Source organism: Podarcis pityusensis (assembly GCF_964106645.2).
Source record: "Podarcis pityusensis genome assembly, chromosome: 2".
Taxonomy (NCBI): domain Eukaryota; kingdom Metazoa; phylum Chordata; class Lepidosauria; order Squamata; family Lacertidae; genus Podarcis; species Podarcis pityusensis.
Window position 1 is genome coordinate 45,256,150 of NC_138029.1, and position 23,465 is coordinate 45,279,614.

Below are 23,465 nucleotides of genomic sequence, written 5' to 3' on the forward strand. Positions count from 1 at the left end.
TATTTATGTGTGCGTATTTCTATATAAAAACATTGCTTAGACATCAATTATACAGTGTTGTAAAATGAAGCATCAAATGTATTTGTGGCTGCACACACAACTATCTTCCTTAAAGAATGAGTAGCAAAGAAAATAATGTGATTCTGAATGCATGAACACCACCAACAAGGCCTCACCTGCCAAACATAAGGTCTGAGATGGCTGATATTGGGAAAAGTACTCAGGTCCAAATTATTTAGCACTTTATATGCTAGTACTAGCACATTGAATTGGGCCAGATTTCTAAGGTTTGGACACCTTAACTTTACCAGCTTGAGTTTCTATTCCCCAGCATGTCCAAATTTCATTTTCAGAACAATCAAATGTCTCCCTCTCAGATTTTGAAAGCCTCTTTCCTTTATCTCTTTGAGTTACTATGTGATTCCGATCTCCTGAAATAGAAGACCATTTCTTTTTGCATTACGATGTAAACCTGCTGATTTTATATCTGCTTGGCCCACCTTTGTTTCACTGCTCTGCCATGCTTCCTGCCTGAATCAAGGAGGGATTTGTTAAGTGCCACACAAAATGGCTGGCATTCCACTGGCTGTGCCAGCCTGGATTAAGGCACTCTCACTGCTGTAGTTATATAGCTTTGGAGAGGCACCTACCTGTGTATATTATATATGGGATTACTATAGTGTTAGAATTCAAAGTGTAGCAGCCATTATTTTATAAACAGTAACCATCTCTCTGCCCTGCCTTCCAAACACAGTAATTCAGTACCAAAGGCTTGAGGCTGGTTCACACGACATCTCTTCAGACCACTTTGCCACACAAAAGCTCCGAGTCACATTTGATCTAGCACCTGAAGCTAACATGGTGGCAGTTGTGGAAATGGTCTTGTGTAAGCTAATCAAAGCACATTTTGCCAGATGGGTTTGCCAGAAGTTATCCTGCTAAAGATTCCCTCCAGCTGGACAGTTCTGTGCTTCTGTCTTAAATTTATTTGCATACCGAGGTGCCACTAAAAGAACAGAAGGAAGACAAGTTGCAAAAGTCGCTTCCAGGCATACCTGATTAAAGAATCCTTTCACAACTTGTCTTTGCTTAAGGTTCGTCTCGCCATCAAGATTTGATGTCTCTAAGTGACAGATCCCCTTCTGATCAGAGGTGTGGAGCAGCAGGATGTCCGCAGGGACAGTCTCATTACATTGCAGCTGCACAAAGTCTCCCACTCGTACCTCTTCCCAGCACGTCTCAATGTAGGCTTTTTTCTTCCTGTTATGAGAAAAGACACCACAGCTGAATGGCCTGTGACAGGTCCATCAAGTCACAGAGCGTCTCTTTTCTTTGTGGCACAGCAGTGGCTGGTGAAGTGGTTCAAACAGAATGAGGAACAAATTCATTTTTATTTTTATTTGCATTTTTATGAGAAATTTTGTAACTGACATTTCTCAGAGCAATATGTGAACTGAAGTATAAATATCCCTTGAAATTTGCATATCTCTGAATTTTATGATGCAGGCCTCCAGTGTGTACCAAAACGCACCTACTAGGGGAAAGTGTGCATATCTATACATATACTAGTGAAACTAACATACAACAATTCACTTTGTTAGGGGAAATTGAGTGCAAAAATGTGCATGTTAGTTAAAATTACATACAAAAAAATGTGTGTACTTCCTTGTGACTGTGATTTTATGAACACCTTTTAATATTGTGTTTTTAAATTGCTGTAACTTTATGTCCTTTTTGTCCTGGAACTTTATGGTGAAGGATGATGAATTTTCATGAATATTTTTTTAAAAAATTGCTGCAGAAATGAGGAGAACTGAATTTAACATTAGGAAAATGACAAACTGAGGGAACCTGAAATTGGCATATTCACCCATCCCTAGTTGAAGCCAAATGTTTTACTTATTGATCACAGGCATATAATAAGTACAATAATGTATATTTGTTTTTAAAACTCTTGAATTATTTGGCCAAAATTCATGATAGCAGGTGATAGATGAGCACCTTTGAAGAGGGTGTTCCATAATTGTTCCATAAGTGCAACAGAAAAATCCCTCTTTCCTGTCACTACTTGACTAATCCCTGAAGGGCCATCAATGATTATTTTAATGAATGGGCAGATTTGTATGGGAACACCAGCCTTTGGGATATTCTGATATTCAGCTTTATATAACTTTACAGGTCAATGTCAGCACTTTCAATTGTACTTGGAAGCATATAAGAAACCAGGGAAGATGTTTAATACCAACAAGATACCGGTAGATTCCATATGTTTAATCCTAGTCAATTATTTGGCTGTTGTGTTTTCAAGCAAGTGAAGCTTCTGAGTAGCCTTCAAAGGCACCCCCAACAATGATGCACTGTAGAAGTCTTCATAGATTTGCAATTGTTGTTGTTTAATCGTTTAGTCGTGTCTGACTCTTCATGACCCCATGGACCAGAGCACGCCAGGCACTCCTGTCTTCCACTGCCTCCCACAGTTTGGTCAAACTCATGCTGGTAGCTTTGAGAACACTGTCCAACCATCTCGTCCTCTGTCGTCCCCTTCTCCTTGTGCCTTCAATCTTTCCCAACATCAGGGTCTTTTCCAGGGAGTCTTCTCTTCTCATGAGGTGGCCAAAGTGTTGGAGCCTCAGCTTCAGGCTCTGTCCTTCCAGTGAGCACTCAGGGCTGCTTTCCTTAAGAATGGATAGGTTATCTGCTACCTGCTAGGAATTGATTCATGTGAAAAAGGCTTCTGCAGAGCCTCTCCCACTTGGTTACCCAAACAGCTATGGGGTGATTGGAACAGGTACTTAGTACTGCCTAAAAGCCGCATTTCAAACAATTCTGAGGTATTTTAGAGGTACTGTGGCAGGTATCTTTCTCCACGGCCTGGTCTCTTTCTTTAATCTTCCATTTTGTGTTCAGAACTTGTTCACAATCTATGTCCCTAAGCTGGGAATTTGTAACAGGAAATAAATTAAAGTTGGTGATCACAGACATAGTGGTTATGACTCTGACGTCCGCTGAAAAGGGAATAGATTGCACTGAATCAATATTTCCATCGAGAACATGGACAGAGAACAAAATGCGTATTTGTTTGGAAAACAGAACTGTGATGAAGGATCGTAAATGCTTTAAAAGATAGGATTAGAGACTCAAATGATCTTGATAAATAGGAGAGTTAGCTTGCAATCGATACAATGAAGACAAATGTGAAGTATTGCACTTCGGGAAGAAAAATGTTTCCACTTTGCTTGGCATACTTGAAAGTCTTGGATACAGTAATGACAACAAAGTGTTGCATTCCAAGCAAGTTGCCTGGGTGCAAAGGAACTGACTGAACGGGACTCTACCTTCCCTTCTTTCCCCCTGCAGCCTCCCCATGTGCCCTCAAAATCTGGTTCAAGGGCAGATTTTTGGGGTGCATGGGGGCTGCAGCAACGAGAAGAGGAAGGCGACATCCTGTCGAATGAGAGTTTGCTTATGTAGTGTTAAATTCCTCCCATAGAGGCAGAAGAACACAGGAATATAGAGCTGCCTTGTATCGAGTCAGATGATTAGTCCATCTAACTCAATGTTCTCTCTACACCAGGGGTGGGGAATCTCCTAATTAGACTTGCCAGACCCAATCTATTTACTGTCATTTTACAGTGGTACCTCAGGTTACATACGCTTCAGGTTACATACGCTTCAGGTTACAGACTCCGCTAACCCAGATATAGTACCTCAGGTTAAGAACTTTGCTTCAGGATGAGAACAGAAATCGTGCTCTGGCGGCGTGGCGGCAGCAGGAGGCCCCATTAGCTAAAGTGGTGCTTCAGGTTAAGAACAATTTCAGGTTAAGTACGGACCTCTGGAATGAATTAAGTACTTAACCCGAGGTACCACTGTATTTATGATTACATTTCTATCCTGCTCTTCCCCCCACCAAAGAAGCAACCCACACACCTTCACCTGGTGTGGGAAAGTCCGAACCATGGCTTGAAATGTCAATCTGTGACTAAAAGGAAGAACTGTTAAGTGTGCTCCCTGCTCTTTGACAACTACAGCTTGAGCTGTACAGTGTCTTCCTTCACAGATGTAGCTTGAATTCACACAAGTGAGGAATCTCCAGCACCTGAGATCATGGTGATATCAGGGAACTGACAAGTGGGTGGATGTGCCCAACTGCAAAAGTGGTCTGCAGAGCACAGGGGAGTTTCACATCTGGTCTGCTGGCCAGATCTTGTCTTCCACTTCTAGTCTCCACTGGCTGTGAGTAATTTTGCACAGCAGGGATTTTTCAGATCTTATCCTAGAGACCATTCTCAGTCATAATAGACATACATATTTGTGTTTAGGATTTGCTCTCTAAAAACACTGTTACACTAGATCAAGCATCCCCAATCTTTGGCCCTCCAGATGTTTTGGACTACAATTCCCATCATCCCTGACCACTGGTCCTGTTAGTTAGGGATCATGGGAGTTGTAGGCCAAAACATCTGGAGGGCCGCAGGTACTGGCAGAAGGTGATGGCATTAACTTGCAGAAGTGCCTGGAAGGTAGTGAACTGGATCCCAGGTCCTTTGGGGAGTCTTTTAGCAGGAGAGTGAGGAAAGCACTCTTTGCACACACTTCATAGATCATTTCTGAGTGCCAGCATAGGTCCATGCAGGTGCTTCAGATGGTTCTATACAGATCCAAAAACTACCAGCTAAATGATGAGGAGTTCCACAGTACTTACAGGAAGGCACTGGAATATTGTTAAGTGTTGCAGAAGGTCTACCTCCATCTGCTAATTGTGGTGTGGGCAGAGCCCATATGATTTGTGGCAGTATAATGTAAGACTAGTTCTTCATCCTGGAGGTCCAGCTCCGAGGGCCTTCTGGTGGTTCCCTCACTGCAAGAAGTGAGGTTACAGGGATCCAGGCAGAGGGTCTTCTTGGTAGTGGTGGCCACCCTGTGGAATGCCCTTCCACCAGATGTCAAGGAAATAAACAACTATCTGACTTTTAGAAGACTTCTGAAGGCAGACCTGTTTAGGGAAGTTTTTAATGTTTGATGTTTTGCTGTGTTTTTAATATTCTGTTGGGAGCCACCCAGAGTGGCTGGGGAAACCCAGCCAGATGGGCGGGGTATGTATAAATAAATAAAGAAGAAGAAAAAGAGTTTGGATTTGATATCCTGCTTTACCACTACCTTAAGGAGTCTCAAAGTGGCTAACATTCTGCTTTCCCTTCCTCCCCCACAACAAACACTCTGTGAGGTGAGTGGGGCTGAGAGACTTCAAAGAAGTGTGACCAGCTCAAGGTCACCCAGCAGCTGCAGGTGGAGGAGCAGAGATGCGAACCCAGTTCACCAGATTACGAGTCTACCGCGCTTAACCACTACACCACATAACAAATAATAAATAAATAAACCTGGGTTTAAGAATAAAAGGAACTCCAAGTTTGCTCCAGAACCCAATTAGTTCACAACTCGGAGCCATGTTTTCACCTCTCTCTCTCAAAAAAAGGTTGGATCCCTTGGAATCTCCAGCCCATTACAGTAGACCTTGTGGGCATGTGAATGTGGTCTCCCGAACTCACTGTCACCTTATTCCAGGTGGGTAAGAAACACAATGGGTGGAAACTGCAGGGCCAAGTAGGCTGCCTTGAGATCTGGACTCCATACACCGTCTGCCAGCACCAATGCACAACTCCTACGCTGTGCTGTTGTGCCAGTACGGTTCTTTCCTGCTGTGCTGAGAGCAATGTCAGACGTTCAAAATGAGGTTTTCAAAAGTATTTTAATCATGAAAATAGGGAGGGGAATATCTTATACAGAAGCATGTTTAAACATTGTCTGTCGGGAGTTGGTTGTGGGGAGGGAGGATTTTCTCTGACCCACTTTAGGCATAGCAATAGAAGCAGAGGGTGTGTCATAGTTCTTGATGAAAGAGGCACCTGCTGCCTCTGTCTGGGGAACAGCACATTATTTCCACCTGCTTTTCTGCCAGGGAAAGAAAAAGTACGAGGCTCTCTTGCTGATAAATGAAAACAGCTAAATTAATTCATCGCCTGGAGTCATTTGAATGTCACAGCATGTCTGTTATTATCATTATGTGAAGTACCTGCTCCCTTTAGGACTCAGCTCTGGTTAGCCATTGCTCAATGAGAGCCATGCTGTGCAAGTCGCTCAGACCAGTGAAGATGATCAAGAGATCAGGAGAGCGAGACACTCTTCTCCAAAGCAACTCCTAGTGCCCTGTGACGACTCGCCTCACACTTGGAGTGGCAGTGCTGTAAAAACTAGCTACAAGCTTGGAGCGTGAGCCAAAATAGCTCACCATGCTGGAGATGCTTCCTGCTGACAAGCCAATGCTTGAGGTTAAACATTAGAATAAATCCCGTCGGAGCAGCTCTGCAATGAAACAGACGAGCCGTTCATTTGTCCAAGAGCATGCCAGATGCAAGGGCCTGTGTGTTCTGTCTCTGCCCCTCCACCAACGAACTGGCTTACAGGGTTCCTCCGTGCGTTCAAGAACCCTGATCACAGAGCTTTCCAGAGCTCACCAAGGCTAGTCAGCAGTTTCAAGTGAATGTGCTTTCAAGGCCCCTTCAGATCTTGCCATTAATGCAGCGAAGTCAGGAACAGATGGGCTGTTGGAGCCTTGTGCCTCCAACATAATGTCTGAATAGAGCTAGGCTGACAGGGTGAAACTTCATGAGATGTTTCCAGAATGGATGGGCATCTGTTGGGAATGGTTTAGGAGTGGAGGCTTTGGTGACTCACAGCTGTTTCATTCTGTGATGCAGAAGCCACCATTTGGTGGTGCTGTGAGGGAGCCTCATGCCCTCCCAAGGGATTAAAAGGCATGCAAATATGGAGCTGGGTAAATTGACTTTCTGTGAATGGGTGCTGGCATCCGTCTTGGGAGTCAATGGAGGAATGCACCTTTGTGGGTGATGACAAGCTGTTGGAAGGTTGCAGTGCCTGCTGTGGCTGTAGAGACCGATGCAGGCGAGACATGTTTTGTTGCATCTGGGGCAGATGAAGGCATCCGGGTGTGTTGCTGCAGATGCACCATGGCATTTCTTCTCTCTTCACTCCTCCCAGCAGTCATTCCTCCTCTGGACACTGCTATGGATACATGACTTGACTGCCTGACTCCAGGCACTGTGGTTGTCTGCAAGGGATTCCCACATGATGTTGCCAACTTTCATGTCATGTTTGCAGACATCTTTGTAACACAGAGTTGGTTTGCCAACTGGCCTGGTGCTGGAAGCCAGCTCCCCGTAGAGTATGTCCTTGGGGAATCCTGAGCCAGAATCTAACTCATGCTACCCCAGGATAAAAAACATGGATCAGAAACTTGCTTAATATCCTTGTTTGTAGTCAGAAATTAACCACATTTGTGTAGTTTCCTATACAGTAGTTTAACACAGCCTAGAAGCGTTCTATTGACTTGCTCTAGACCACCAAATGAGCTTCAAGTACACATTCATTTCTGTTTCTCTCATGCACATAGTCACACACTGCTTCCACTGACTGCACATATTGGCTTCAGGTTAACACATCATGTCAGCCTAACCCACCTCACTGCTGGAAACAAAAAACATAACCCAATGAAAGTTCAATTCTTCACCCAAGTCAGTGTGCTGCACAGAAAGCACTCATTTCTATCTATGATCACAGATACACACACACACACACACACACACAGAAAGAGAGAGAGAGAGAGAGAGAGAGAGAGAGAGAGAGAAAACCTAAAGCATTGAGAGATTTTAAAAGCAAGTCCAGACAACTTGCAGCAACTTATCCTCAGGCTACAGCTGCAAATTGGTACAACGCACAGCATTACAAATATGCCCCATAAGATACACAGTGTGCATTCATAAAACTGCCTCAGTATATATTGATACCATTCAATTTGCAATTTATATTAAGTTAGTTTGAAAAGTGGTACAGGGGCATAGCCCTGAAGTAGCTGTTTTTCAAGAAAACCAGGAAAACTGTACCACATAAAAATGACTATTGCTTAAACGATAATCCCAGGATACTGTTCAGCTGGGAAGGCAAATAGCTTTCTTCAGGACAAAGTCTCAATATTATTATTTTTTCTGGGGGAGGGAGGATTTTGTAGAGCTGTGTTAGTTGATGAAAGACAAAAGAGGCCTTTCTGATATACTCCTGTTCTCTTATTAATATTAATCTATGAATCAACTTTCACTGAAGTCTCAAGGCATTTATAACAATGCAATAAAAACAACTAAAATAGGTTTTAAGGCAACATAAAAATCAAGATAGATTTAAAAAGCATTGGTGGGACTAAATAATCCACAGGGGCCCTTCCAACTCTATGATTCTATGATTCACCAGAGAGCCTCATCAGCAGAAACCCTGTAGAAAGACAGCTGCTTGTGCAATGGGACCTTCTTCCCTGTCCTTCCCCCATGCACACCCTGAAATTGGTTTGGGTGGGGCGGGAGAATCCCTGGAACAGTGTGTGGGAGGAAGAGAGGCGGTATCATTTCACATGGCAAGTTAAAATGCTTGTACATTCGAAGTGTTTGTCATAGTGTGATGCTAAATCCCACCCTACACATATAAACAACCAAGGCAGAGACCTACTCCCTCCCTCCCTGTCCTCCAGCTAGAAAAAGCCTGTTGAGCCAAAGATGCCTTTAATTATTTCCAGAAATTAAAAACAGTGAGCACCTGTTGCATCTCAACAGGAGCGCTGTCCCACAAAAACGGGGGCAGCCACACTGAAAGCCGTGGCCCAAGTTGCTGTGGAGTGGGCTTCTGATACTCTAGGGCCTTCAAGGAGAGGCTGTCTTGCAGAAAAGCATCCTACAGTGACCTACCGAAGCTGCAAGGTCACTAAGTGCCGTCAGGCTCAAACACGGAAGTTGCCCTCCCCTGTTCCTTCTTTCTTTTTCAAGCACCAGTGCCACTTTGGCATTCGGTGATCAAAGGTCAGAATATGATTCTTAGCCTTCTTTGTTATACAAACAAAAGGAATATAGATATAAGGAAGAACAAATAAAATGCAAACCAATTTATGCTATAAAATAAGCGGTGTGATTTCTGCAAAGGGAAAGATCCAGACCTTTATTTTCCCCTTGCAAGAAATGGTTGAAAGGAACAAGAGTTTAGAAGAGAAGAGGGAAATGCTATGTCTGAAAAATCGGGGGAGTCAGTAGAAAATTATTGAGCAGAATACAAATAAAGAAATTGGGAATGAAAGGAAGAGGGGTTATAGAAGGAAGGCGTGTTAACTAGTTACATAGAAGCCCAATCGCCTCTTATGTACTGAAATTGCTGAGGCTGATATACCACACAATAAGCCCCCATTTCCTTTGTATGGCTATCAGGCCCCTTAAATGCTACCCTAGCTGAGTGGAATTGCTCTCCATGGCCCAACCACATGCACAGCAGGGGCCAAAAACAAAGTCTCAAACATAAGATTTGTGTGCAGTGCTAGGAGAGGGAAGCTATCAATTCATTTAGGGTAGAAGAAGCACACTATTGGCCCTTTTCCACCCAGGATGAGTTATTCAAATGTTACCCTAACCACAGTAATGGGGAAATGGCTCCCATGTGTCTGGGTTAACTTTAAAGGGACTGAGTTTCTGCCTCCAAAATGGTGTTTTTGTTATTTAGCTGTGCTTCACTCTGAGTTCCCAAGGTGGATTGCCACAATTTAAAATACAATATTAAAAAATGGTTTAACAGCAGTTTACAATCACAAAAATCAAGTGGGTCCTAAATGTACATCTTAGGTGTGAACATCCGGAATAAAAAGGTGTGTCTTCACCATTCACTGAAAACTGTATAGTGAAGAAGGGTAGCACCACATAGTGGACACTGCAACAACCCAATGTGGAAGTTACTAGAGTATGGAGTCCAGTGGTTAAGTCATTTCTGTTCAAATGGGACTATAGATGGTGAACCGGCCAGAGGTGGGGGAGAAAATAACTTCTAGCCCCCGAAGCAATCTGAGTCTCCTGTAACAGTGTTGAATTCAAGCTGCATCTTTTTCCTTCCAGGGAACTGCTACCCCATCCAGAACAGGCCATCTCCCCACCTCCTGAACATGACAATTTGGGGTGCACAACACTTCTCTCTTTTCACTGCCTCTGAGCACCGGTCTAAAAGTTCAACCACATTTCCCAATTCCAATGGAACAGAGAGAGAGAGCTGGGGGTCACCTGCATACTGATGTCTCTTTACTCCAAATCTCATGATGGCAGCTCCCAGCAGCTTCAGACAGATGTTAAGTAGCAAGGGGGACAAGATGGAACATTGCATTTCTCTGGGTGTCTCAACCCAACCTGAGCAACACCCAGACTGCCTAGAATCACCTCGATTCTGCCCAGGCATTAGTCCTTGCCTGAACCCAGTGCACAGAAGAAGAAGAAGAGTTTGGATTTGATATCCCGCCTTTCACTCCCTTTAAGGAGTCTCAAAGCGGCTAACATTCTCCTTTCCCTTCCTCCCCCACAACAAACACTCTGTGAGGTGAGTGGGGCTGAGAGACTTCAAAGAAGTGTGACTGGCCCAAGGTCACCCAGCAGCTGCATGTGGAGGAGTGGAGACTCGAACCCGGTTCCCCAGATTACGAGACTACCGCTCTTAACCACTACACCACACTGGCTCTCTATAGTGCACAGCCCTATAGAAGACTATAGTCCTCTTCTATTGTAAGGCAAGTAGGCCTAGAAATTTTTTTTTTTTTTAAAGAGGTAATGGGAAGGCAATCAATCCAGACATGTGCAATAGATGCTTCAGTGTAGTTTTCCAGAGGTGAATGACACTCCTCAGTCATTAAGAATCACACAGCCCATCAAATCACACAGCCTCTTAAGTTTCATACCTTACCATAGAAACTATGCTGAAATTTCTAATGCACATGGAAAGTGTTTAATTTTATCTTTTTCTTTTTGCCCTCATGTTTGATAGGGAGCATTGCCTCCTACCGTTCACAAGATATCAGACTGACCAATTCTAAAGACAGATCTTCCCACTTAATCCTGACCACACTGTGCCACAAGCAGACACTGGATACACAGCAGAAAATTCTTGCAGGGCAAATAGCTTGAGATCATTCATGCTTGTTTTGAGCCAATCTAGTTGTACTACCCTTGTAGGTGGGACAAATTTGAGATGCAATCTTCCTTAATCTTTTAGTAACTTGAAGATGCGAGAGAACAGAATTTCTTTCAGAAATTGGAAGACAGTTCTGTTTTCATATTTCTGATGGAGTTCTAATGTGGTGATGGATAATGTAGATCTCCGGCATAAAAGAGACACTTCTTCTCTCACTTACTTCTTGATTTGCAATAAGCATGGTTTGTTATTTGGTCTGAAGTTGGCAAATTAGGTTACTGAGTGTAAACCATTGTTCACTTTCAAGCCAGAATGGGAAACCCAATTAACAGTGTGGTTGTGGATCGAGGGCCCCGGCCCCGCTAAGTGAAATAAATACACATGGACACGTGGTATAAGGTTAATGGGCAAGAAAAAGGCCACAACTTTATTGATTACAGCAGTGAAAAGGTATTGGCTTAGGCATTGGATGACTATAGGTGGTGGGTTTATTCAACAGTAGGTGGAGCCTGTTGATGCTCATCCAACTATAGGCTCACCCCCTGATGTCACCGAGGGTCGTGCCATGGCCTCCCGCCAAGCAGGCATCGGACGGAATACACGACCGCCGGATTCCTTTAACGGAATAACCCACGGTAGATAGCATAGGCGATGGCCACACCTAGCCCTTAACACATCACAACACATGAATCCAATGCCTAACCTACCCACCAATACCACAAAAGTTGTGACGATTGCTACGAGGTAGGCGAAAAAACCAAAAAGCCGAATGCCAAATGGAAAAATTCCTACCAGGCCCCCCAGACAACCGGGGCGACCAACCTAAGGTCCATAGCAAGGCCAAAAACCTAGACCCTGAGCTAAAAGGGAGTGGAGGGTGGGTGACTCGCTGCGGGTCGACGAGGACTGAGGGGGAGGAGAAGCCGGCGCCGCAGCATTAAGCTGCTGAACACGCCCCTCGGAGGCACCTGGTTGGCTGCCCCCGGTGGGCGTGGGCGCCGGCCGGCCAGGTAAGGAGGGGCAGGGGCTAAGGCCCCTGCCAGGGCGGAGTCCGGGCTCCCGCCCACAACCACTCCCCTCTCTTGCAGGGAGGAGAGTCCTTTCCAGTTCTGTATGGAGGCAAATTATTTTGGGCATTAAATCTCATTTGCCCTGTTTGGATGTATTGAAAAAGGATTGTATCCAATTTAAGGGTAGGCAACACATTCCGTCATTGCAAGGATTTCTACTCGTACAATGGAACTTTCCCCTCTCTCCTCCCATTGTGTGTACCCTAAATCCCTGGAGCAGGAAAGGAGAAGGAAGGAAGTTACAATGCAGAAATCATTGCAATGACAGAATGCATTGGTTGGATACTGCCCTTGCTATGGTTATAAAGCACCAGGAAGTAAGGAAGAAAACTGGAGCACATAAGGGGAGGTAGAGAAGCATACATTTGAGCATAAGGCCTTCCTGGCCTAAGCATGGCTTAGCTATAATGCCTGCTCTGGGCTACTGTTTCTGCTCATGTTATCTTTGGAATAGTACAATAAAAGTAATGAATAGACCAAGAAACCAGGAAATGAACTACAAAAAATCCCTGCTCTGATGTGGTTGACAACAATTTCAACAACTCAGATTTTTCCAATACGTCCTACACAATTAACAATATTATTTTTCAAAAGGTTGAGATGTAAGGTTGTAGCACCTTATGAAAACAACAATTCTCCCCTTTTACCTAAAATAAGAGATGAGATTACTAGAATTTTGCAAAGCAATCATGGACAGAAACCAGGAAACACGTTGTTGTTAGACAGTCTCTGAATTTGCCCCCTTTCACTGAATGCACTGCTTTTACTAACACTAGAAATACTTAAGAAGAACACTTTCCTTCCAAGTTATTTTGAAACTAGAAATGTTGTTTGTGTTTCTGAATCACAGGTCAATTTTTAGCCAACAATTCTCTGGCAAAAGTCTGAGTGTGCAGGGGGACATTTCAGTCCCCTCCAGATATAGTTTTTATTGTGCATTCATGGTAAGTTATGCGGATCATGCTATTGGAGTGGTCCCAATTTCAATACAGTGGTACCTCGGGTTACATATGCTTCAGGTTACAGACGCTTCAGGTTACAGACTCCGCTAACCCAGAAATAGTGCTTCAGGTTAAGAACTTTGCTTCAGGATGAGAACAGAAATCATGCTCTGGTGGCGCGGCAGCAGCAGGAGGCCCCATTAGCTAAAGTGGTGCTTCAGGTTAAGAACAGTTTCAGGTTAAGTATGGACCTCTGGAACGAATTAAGTACTTAACCTGAGGTACCACTGTAATGTTTGTACCAGCAAAAGTATTGGGTCATACTGCTTCATTTCCAATTAGTGTACACACCCTGTAACTTCCTGCTGAAATTCCATAACTTTTCATACCACAAACATTCTGGGCATTCTTTTTGTCCCACTTTTGCTATATTATTCGGAAAGCATTGTCAAACTAATAAAGCAGAATAAACACATCACCAACACACTATTATTATGTTACAGAATCCACCCACAATAAGGACCCGGAAATAGTCACTTAAACAAAAAGACAAATACACCTTTTAATCTAATATTTCAATGCATGTTTCTGAGGCATTCCCCAAATTGAATCCAATGACTTATTTACCTTTTGTATACCAGACAGCCCATGCTATTGATCTCTCTGTCCAGTTTGAATCTCCGAAAGTCCTCCCAAGCATCTTTGATAGCTGTGATGGCCATGATAACACAGACTGGGATCACAGATACCCCAGGTTCAAATGCATTGACCACTGGCACAAAATTGAGTACTGCAATGCCCACAAAATATAAATTAGCAAATCGATGAAATTGTTCATACAGGTTTTTAGGGATGAAGGACAGAAGGGTGTATCTTGTGGTCTTGATCCTGTTGCCCACATAATGTCTGTTTGGGTTTTCTTTCCACGTGTCTTCAAAGGGCAAGTTAGAAACGACGACTCTTTTTGCTTCTTCTTTCTTTTTTCTCCTTGTCCTTCTCTCTTCGGGCTCCTCATTCTCAGAATCAGAAGCAGCATTCTGGCAGCATGGTCTTCTGAACCGAAAGATGTCCCTCAGGAATTTTATAGGGCACATTTCCTTGACATCTTCCTGCCCCTTAAAAGCCACACTTTCTTGCGCAGGTTTCTGAAAATTTAAGCTTCAGTCTTTAAGTAGATTCGCTGTACGGCAAAGTGCCGGTCTGAGTTTAACTAAAGCGATTGCTTTCACTTGCTTTTAGTCAACACCTGCTGGAACACCTACGTCACAAATGCACACAGGTATCATCCTCCTATAAACCGGTTTTCCAGTCATCCAAGTGAGTGATCCTGGGTCCTAGTGCTTGCTCTTTGTAGTGATGAATGAGGACTTTGTTCCTCAGATATACACTTGTATAGAAACTTCCTGAATCTCACTGTGAACAGCAGACAATGTTTCAGCCTATTTGTCTCTTATTTGAATATTTGGGACATATTCTTAATATCACAGGTTTAATATATATTAAATGCCATGTATGTGTGTGCGTGCACATGCATACAGGGCTCAAAATCAATCAAATTTCTGCACAAAGAAATTCTATGCAACAAAACTAAACTACACACAGACCAAAGATGAATTCTACAGCCTGCATTATTTGCACAAAAAAGAACATTTGCATATTTGTGTTTACTTTTCTTAATACATTGTATTTCTTGTCACCATAAGGATTCCCAGCCTCTGGAAGTGTTATTCCTTTGCATTCTGCTTCCTTCTTGTAGCCAAAAATGAAATAGTCTAGTTGGGCCTGGACCAGGAAGTGGAAAGGAGAAAGAGGAGTTGAATACAGAGCTGCTGAAAACAGGTTGCATCTTTATTTTGTGAATAACTTTCTGTGGTGTGGTGTTAGGAGGCCAGGGGCCAAAGCACTATAGCACTTGTAAAAGATTCCCCCTCCCCAAGGCATAGAACAGTGCAGCTTGATGTCTCCTTCTTTAGCTATTGATGTGAGGTACACTTCCAGTTACAGGACTGTTCCAGTTCAAAGCACAAAACTTCTTAAGGAGTCCCCACAAAGAGGTTTCCACTTCCTCAATGCCCATTGGCAGTTGTAAAAACATATACAGATCTAGTGACAAGCAAATATTACGTGGCTTGATTTGAATTGGGATAAGAAAATCCATTTAAAACAAAATATAGTAGCTTAGTTAATTCTGAGCCCAAGTCTCAATTACATATTTGGGAATGCAGCAAAATCCAAATACCCTCCTGAAAGTCTTCTAACCCCACATCGTGAGTAGGGATGCACGAAACTGGTCTCAGTTAAGTTTCTCATTTTTTCCAATCTTAAATTCAGTTTTCCACATTTCCATAGCAATTGGTGGTTTTTAAAAGAGATCCTGATGAAAATTCACCAGCCTTTCATTGCAATTTTCTCCCAATAAACAGATTTCCATATGCAGTTTTGCCTAAGATACAGTATTGCAAGCCATTGCCTGTAATAAAAAGCATTTTTGTGTGCGCACGCTACTTTCACTAATATGTATGCTTTTATGCAGATTTTCTTCTAACAGATGTACAATGTGTGGTATTCAGTAAAGCTTTACTTAAATTAGATCCATTGAAATTAATGAGAAAGGTTACGTTAGGTCCATTAATTTCAGTGGGTTTATTCTGAGTAAAACATAGTTGACTACCACCCATTCTTTGTCTGAATAACGTCATCACAAAATTCAGAAAAGTATTAATTTTGAAGGATAGCAGCATTTCTGTTTGCATTTTGGTTCACAAAGTGCAAATTAGGTAGTGTCTCATTAAAATGCAAAGTGCTACTTGTTGGAATGCTTTAATGATGTTACAGGCACCAGAGACCCTAGGAAATAGAATTCCTCCCTGGTGCCTAAGTGCTTTATATGGCCATAAGAACATAAGAAGAGCCTGTTGGATCAGAATGATGGTTCATCTAGTCCAGCATCCTGTTCTCACAGTGGCCAAGCAGATTCTTCCTGCAAGCAGGAGCACAAGAGCATTCTTGGTGGGCACTAGGAGTGTTGGAAGTTACCGTATTTTTCGCTCCATTGGACTCACCCGACCATAGGGCGCATCTAGTTTTTAGAGGAGGAAAACAAGGAAAAAATATTCTGAATCAAATGTATAAACTACTGTATTTAATAAACAACCGGTATATCAGAATCACATTACAGCCATGTAAAGTGAACAGCAGTCAACAATGGCATTAAGAACCATCATCACTATCATTAACAAACGAAGAGAGACTTTAAGGTTTGAGTACTCTTCTAGTCTTCTGTGAACCCCAAGAACTCATCACTGCTAAAGTCAGAATTTATGAAGCTCAGTTGCTCACAGTCACTGACATCACTTTCTTCGCTATCTTCATGTAAAATACCATCTTCGTATCCATCCAAAGCATTGCTAATGCCACATTTTTTCCTCTCAATCCTCTTTCTCCCCTCTCTCAGCGAACAGCCTGCCAGCTGCTTGCAAACATTCCCTTTACTTGAATTACAGTCAAGAAACAGCCAAGCAGAGCTTTTCAGCGGCAGGCTTGGGAGGCTTTCCTTTTCCCCACTTTTTTCTCCCCCCCCAAGCAGAACAGTCCCCTTTTCCAGCCTCCTCCTCTCCATCCCTTTCACCCAAACTCCTCAGGTGATGTCTACAATTTCTCCCCTTCACTGCTCCCTCTCCTTTACCCTCTACCATGACTCTCCACTCACGGCAACCTATGGTACCTCATCTCCCTTCACCCAGCTTCTTGGTCCCCCTTCTCTCCATCCTCCTCCTCCCCTATCTCAGTGAACAGCCTGCCAGCTGCTCCAAACCTTGAGGGGAAGGGCAGGCTGCTGGCAGAGCAGCACCCCCCACCCCCATTCAGCAGCCTAGGAGTGTGGGGCATGGGCGCACAGCCTTCCCGTTGCTCCAAAGCTTCCCGGGGCTGCAGAGGGAAGCCGAGGCTGCCGGCAGGGGAGCGCGGCTCTCCCCCCCGCCCCCATTCAGCAGCCCAGGAGTGCGGGGCATGGGCGCACAGCCCTCCCCTTGCTCCAAAGCTTCCTGGGGCTGCAGGGGGAAGCCGAGGCTGCCGGCAGGGGAGCGCGGCTCCACCACCACTACCAAAGACCAGTCCAAGAGTGTGCCGCACTCCGGCAATTTGGCTCCAGGGACCACACATTCGCTCCGTAGGACGCACAGACATTTCCCCTTACTTTTTAAGAGTAAAAAAGTGCGTCCAATGGTGCGAAAAATACGGTACATATCCCTTTTGTCAACAGCAACAAAAACACACAACTCCGTAGAGATAGAAGTGTCTCCTGCAGAAGCATGCAGACTGGTCATTGCAGTCTGGCAGGAATTCAAGTAATCCCAGCATAACACTAGAATGGTTTTCTAATATGTTTGCCAAAATAAGTATTTAAGATGCCATCTAGAGCCAGAAGAGGATTTCAACATGAATTTTAAAGCAGAAATCACCTACTACAGAATATGATTGCTGGTTATTTAATTGTAGTAGTAGTAATAATAATAATAATAATAATAATAATAATAATATAAATTTTATTTATACCCTGCCCTCCCCGGCCATAGCCGGGCTCAGGGCAGCTAACACCAGTAAAATTACAGTAAAATCATAATAGGAAAAACCCCCACCAATTTAAAATACAGGTTAAAATGCAATTTAAAATGCAGCCTCATTTTAAAAGTAGCCCATGAATCAAAACCGTAAGGGGAGGGAAAACATAAGGGTCAGACTGAGTCCAAACCAAGGGCCAGATGGAACAGCTCTGTCTTGCAGGCCCTGCGGAAAGATGTCAAGTCCTGCAGGGCCCTAGTCTCTTGTGACAGAGTGTTCCACCAGGTCGGAGCCAGTACTGAAAAGGCTGGAACGGAGCACTGGAATGGAGATCTGGAGTATTAGTTAATGAAGCAGAAGAAGGCTTACCTATTGTATGCTTTAGTCTTGGAAGAATTGATTTGCTGATCAAACCTGTATCTCTTAAAATCTTCAGCAGCATCTTTAATTGCGATAACTAAAAGCACAGCAATCAAAGGTAGCATTGTGATCTCCCTGTGGAAGACTTCTAGCTGTGGGAACCAGTTGATGATCACCAAGAACAGGAAATAGACATTGGCCAGCCTAAAAAAATTTGTATCCTATTAAAAGAGGTTGATAATTTTACACTTGATTTCCACTTCCTAATTTGGTTCTTTTTGAGTAGTTAACAACAACAGGAAAAGTCTGAAACACTAATTCATGGGTAGGCAAACTAAGGCCCGGGGGACGGATCTGGCCCAATTGCCTTCTAAATCCGGCCCACAGATGGTCTGGGAAGCAGCATGTTTTTACATGAGTAGAATGTGTCCTTTTATTTAAAATGCATCTCTGAGTAATTTGTGGGGCCTGCCTGGTGTTTTTACATGAGTAGAATGTGTGCTTTTATTTAAAATGCATCTCTGGGTTATTTGTGGGGCAAAGGAATTGGTTCACCCCCCCAAATCATCCAGCCCCCCACAAGGTCTGAGGGATAGTGGACCAGCCCCCTGCTGAAAAAGTTTGCTGACCCCTGCACTACTTGGATCAATTAGCTTCTTGAGATGCTCACCCTCTCAAGGGCTGCAAGCTGCAGGGCTTCACTAAAGAATGGTCTGCCAAGGACAAAGGAGATACTTAATCTCCCCATACGAGGCTACTCCTTGTTCAGTCGAAATAGAAAATCAAGTTGAGACCATGATCTGAAGTATATCTGGGCTAGTATAGTATTGGGTGGGGATGCAGGTGGTGCTGTGGGTTAAACCACAGAGCTTGCCGATCAGAAGGTCAGATGTTTGACGGGGTGAGCTCCCGTTGCTCGGTCCCTGCTCCTGCCAACCTAGCAGTTCGAAAGCACACAGTGCAAGTAGATAAATAGGTACCACTCTGGCAGGAAGGTAAACAGCATTTCCGTGCGCTGCTCTGGTTCGCCAGAAGCGGCTTAGTCATGCTGGCCACATGACCTGAAATCTATATGCCCTCGGCCACTAAAGCGAGATGAGCGCCGCAACCCCAGAGTCGTTGGTGACTGGAACTAACAGTCAGGGGACCCTTCACTTTAATGTATTGGGTTAGTCTCTTGGTTATCATGGCAGCCATGAAATATGGGGTTTTACCCTATCAGAAAGATCTCAACACTAATTCTATGTCACCTCAATAAGCTCATTTATGGAATTTGCCATGCAGTGTACTAAGTAGAAATCCCAACCCATTCCTAGATCCCAAAACCCACAACACACATGCTACATATGTGGTCTGTCACCACATTTTTATATACTATATATTCATATACTAGGGGAACATGATGACAGAAACCAAATTTCTATTTATCCATGTGACTAGACCTCCACTTGCAAATTCTCCATTAGTGGTGTATTAGGAAACTAACTGTCCATAGCTGTGATAGGAACAGAACTCCTGCTTCATCCAACCATATCTCTGTAATATATGCCAGACAAGGATCTTCATTCAGGGTTAAATTATGGATGAGTATAGTTTTTGCTGTTGTTGTAACTGATTGGTATTAAACATTTGACATAGTGGACTGTAGTCTTTGCCACAATACATTTAGGTTGCCATGGGACTCTATTGTTTTTAATGTTGTAGGTGTTTGGCCGTATCGAATATGGTATATTTTGTGTATTTTTTTCCAAGCTAACCTGGCTGCACCCTATGAAAATTGGAATTTTTCTGTTAAATTCTACAGTACACTACACTGATTGAGTTTTCAGATTTAACTACTGTAGGTTAGACTTTTTAACTCAAACTACCCCATCTAACACTTTTTGCTTTGCTTTACCGTTCTAGCATTTCTTCTGAATGCCTTTCCATCCTGAAAATATATGCAAAACCTTTTTATCTATATAGTTGTGGTGTGTATGGAAATACCTGTGAAACTGCTCGAAGAGATTTTGAGGTATAAAAGTCAGCAAAGTGTACTTGGTGGTCCGTATCCCATTTCCAGAATAAACACGGCAGACTTTCTCTGATTCTTTCTGAAATCTCTCATTACTAGGAAATACAACTCTCCATTTGTCTAAGGCGTATTTCTGCCTCTCTTTGTCAGCTGACAACAGAGGTGCTGATTCCAACTGAGTCTGGGAGACCTCTTCTACAGACCACCGAGACTGCCAGCGATACCAAGCAGAGTCTACTGACAGAGCCATTTTCACCTATGGAATTGCCTGAAAGAAAAACACATAACAAGGGCTGAAAACCAATTCCAGTATGGGAGCAAATGCATTTCTTGCTAGTGAAGCTTAAGGGCAGCAAATGAACATCTCAAGTTAATGTACTGGCTGCCTGAATTTCAAATATTGTGTTTCCAGAACAAATTGCATAGGCTAACAAGCACAATAAAAATACTTTGAGAAGAGAAAGAACAAACTGTTTAACTGTTTGGAATAAATCACAGTTTTCTTGTTAAAATGCATACAGGGGTTTTTGCAATATCCATACAGAGATCATTTCATACAAACAGAGTGGGAAGGTGATGCCAACATACAGTGAACTGAGTCACAGCAGATGTCGAAATGTTACAATATGAAAACCAGGGGAAAGGATATCTGGCATGCTGTGGAATGAAATATGCATATAGTTGTTTATTAGATCAAAGTCTAATAAACTGCATGCTTCCTCAGCGCTGGAAGTGATCACAACTTGTGGAGGGGAAAAAACCTAGAAGACAGCACAAAGCAGCAAGTAATTCTAGAATCCAGCAATGGTCTAATTCTAAAATAATAATTTAAAAATCTACTTCAGTTTAAGCACTGAAGTCACTTACAAAATGATTTATGCGCCAAAAAATCATTGGAACTGCAAGCAAAGGCATGTCCTTTAACCTCTACACCATGTAAGCCAGAGGTTGCCAACCTGGTGCCCATGGGGGCCGTGGTGTGCTCGAGGTCTTCCTCTGGTCCCTGTGAAGTGTCTGAGCCTCCCAACACACTGCCCCCTTAGTCACAAAGTGGTGGCGGAGGTTATGTTTTTCTCCCCTGAGAAATTGTAGTCTCCTCCTTAAAAAACTGCTACGCTGAATGTGGAAATGAAAGGGGCTGAGATCACCAGTACCACCAATTCTGAAGACTTAGTGCTGTTTCATTGCTTCCTGCTATTATGTTATTGCCAGGAGTGGATACTACTCATTATAACCCAATGGAACATTCATGTTTGGGGAGGTAGTATTGGAAGTGGGAAACTGAGTCAGAGAGGATAGCCATCACCTTCATGCTCTCCCTATGAGCAGTTTGAGGTCCGCAGTCAGGCTGCACAAAGCACAGGCAGCCTGCTGTCTTGAGAAAGATCAATAAAAGCAATGAAAATATCAGGATGCACATCCAAGCATTCTTTTAGAATCTTGCTAAAGACTTCCTTTTTTACTTCAGCAAGCCTCCCCAGTCATAGTCATAGTTATTTATGCTTGTCTTAAATTTTTTGTTGATTTTATCTGTCTTACTGATGATTACATTATATTATTTTCTGTACACAAATTAGAATTTTTATTAAGTGTTTAATAAATATTTCTAGTTAAATAAATAAAACTGAAAGAAGGGGAGTGAGAGGAAGCTGAAATGATCACGAAAACCTGGGACTTGTCTCTCTTGTTGGGAAAAAATCAGAGATGGCAATTAAGTAGCTGAGAGTTCGACAGAATTTATGCTTTTTTTTCCCAGGGGGAGGAATGAACCTCTGGAGCAAATGTAATTAAAGGAGAAATTAATTGGTAAGGAGGTAAAAGGGTGGATTGGCCCTTATAATTTAGAGGCACCAACTATCCCTCGTGAAGCTGAGGCTCCAATACTTTGGCCACCTCATGAGAAGAGAAGACTCCCTGGAAAAGACCCTGATGTTGGGAAAGATGGAGGGCAGAAGGAGAAGGGGACGACAGAGGACGAGATGTGGATAGTGTTCTTGAAGCTACCAGCATGAGTTTGACCAAACTGCGGGAGGCAGTGGAAGACACGAGTGCCTGGCGTGCTCTGGTCCATGGGTTCATGAAGAGTCGGACACGACTAAACAACAAACTATCCCTGTTTGTGAATGGTCACTGTTGAAAATAAGAGTTCTGGATTAGATGGGTTCTTGGTTTGACCTATTAATGACATTTCTATTCTTCCCATTTGTTCTCACTTCTGCCTCCAGGCCCTGGTGTCTTCATTAAAAGTCCCTGCAACTTTGGAGGTAGCTCTGACGTAGGGTTCATCCCAGAGCTGGATTTACATATAAGCTAAACAAGCTATAGCCTAGGGCCCCACTCTTTTGACCCCTCAATATACTTCTTCTTAATTGTATTTCAGTTCAACAATTACTTTGATAAAATATATATTTTGTTATGTGCAAATGGCTTTAGATACCTATTAGGTCCATAAATTACCATATGGCGTATATTCAACACAAAAAACAGTGACAATTTGTTGTTCATAGAAAAATCATAGAATCATAGAGTTGGAAGAGACCACAAGGGCCATCGAGTCCAACCCCCTGCCAATTTGTTGTTGACAAAGGACATATAAAGGGCCCCATTACCTTCAGTAGCTTAGGGCTTCATCAAACCTAAATCCAGCCATGATTCATCCATACTTTCGCTTCTTCCATGGCTAGAAAGTAGGGGTCTTTTCTGCTTGTCCAATGCTTTCTAGTCATGAGTCCGAGTAGTATTGCATTTGCCGCACAGCTTTCCCCTGAAAAGCACGCTCTTTGTCACTAAATTGGAACAAACGGCAATCCACAGAAAACCCGATTGCTGTTTGATCTGTTCAGTGGTAAACTGCCAGTTCCCCCAGGGAAAAGCGGCTGGGCCAATGGAGCTGTGGAAGAGCCCCAAAGACAAAGGAAACAAGGGCTATATGGTCGACAAGTTTTGAAGACCAAATACCAGTCTGCTTCTCTGATGAAATCCGGCTCTACCTGTACTCAGGAGTACTCGCAATGGGTTTTGTAAGACGAGGGTGTTAACCTTGGCACTGGATTCAAATTTCAATGAAATAATTAGCCAGCGTTCATACACATTCTCTACAATTTTATTTAGATAGTAAACAAGCAAAGCAAGAGCTGAACAATAACTCTTCAGAGGATTCAAGAAGTACCTGCTTGTTGGATGTTATATATACCTAAAAGGAGACCACAAGGAAAAAGAAAAAGAAAAACGTTTGTTATACTGTTGTTGTTGTTGTTGTTGTTGTTGTTGATGATGATGTTTTATTACCTGCCCTTCATCCTAAGGTCCCAGGACAGTAATTTAGAACACAGTTTAAAATAGTTTTAAAACTTACTTTTTTTTTTTAAAGTGCTGGTTTAAAGTGTTAATGAATTTTAGTTTTCTAAAGTTCCTCTTCTGGGTTGTTTGATTTGTAAAGTGTCACACTAAGTTGCCTACCATAGG

General features: G+C 43.0%; 2 protein-coding genes across 6 annotated transcripts in view; both read right to left on the bottom strand.

Annotated features, from left to right (window-relative positions):
- The window catches only part of ATP10B (ATPase phospholipid transporting 10B (putative)), a 55,582-nt gene extending 41,262 nt beyond the window's left edge, over positions 1-14,320 (bottom strand). The window contains exons 1-2 of the mRNA XM_080995212.1: positions 13,694-14,320; positions 1,056-1,260 (exon numbers count right to left, since the gene is read on the bottom strand). Coding sequence (XP_080851338.1) covers positions 1,056-1,260; positions 13,694-14,160 — 672 coding nt within the window. The 5' untranslated portion in view covers positions 14,161-14,320. The remainder of the gene's footprint in view (positions 1-1,055; positions 1,261-13,693) is intronic.
- Positions 14,321-17,778: 3,458 nt separating this feature from the next.
- The window catches only part of LOC308471352 (phospholipid-transporting ATPase VB-like), a 153,775-nt gene continuing 148,088 nt past the window's right edge, over positions 17,779-23,465 (bottom strand). For 3 of the 5 annotated variants that reach the window (XM_080995324.1, XM_080995325.1, XM_080995323.1), the window contains 2 exons: positions 19,973-20,268; positions 17,779-18,190 (listed from right to left, as the gene is read on the bottom strand). In XM_080995324.1, the coding sequence (XP_080851450.1) occupies positions 17,992-18,190; positions 19,973-20,250 (477 nt within the window). In that variant the 5' untranslated portion in view covers positions 20,251-20,268 and the 3' untranslated portion in view covers positions 17,779-17,991. Of the gene's footprint in view, positions 18,191-19,972; positions 20,269-22,004; positions 22,133-23,168; positions 23,194-23,465 lie in introns of those variants that run through there. The other 2 variants (XM_080995326.1, XR_013982894.1) reach the window with 2 other exon arrangements.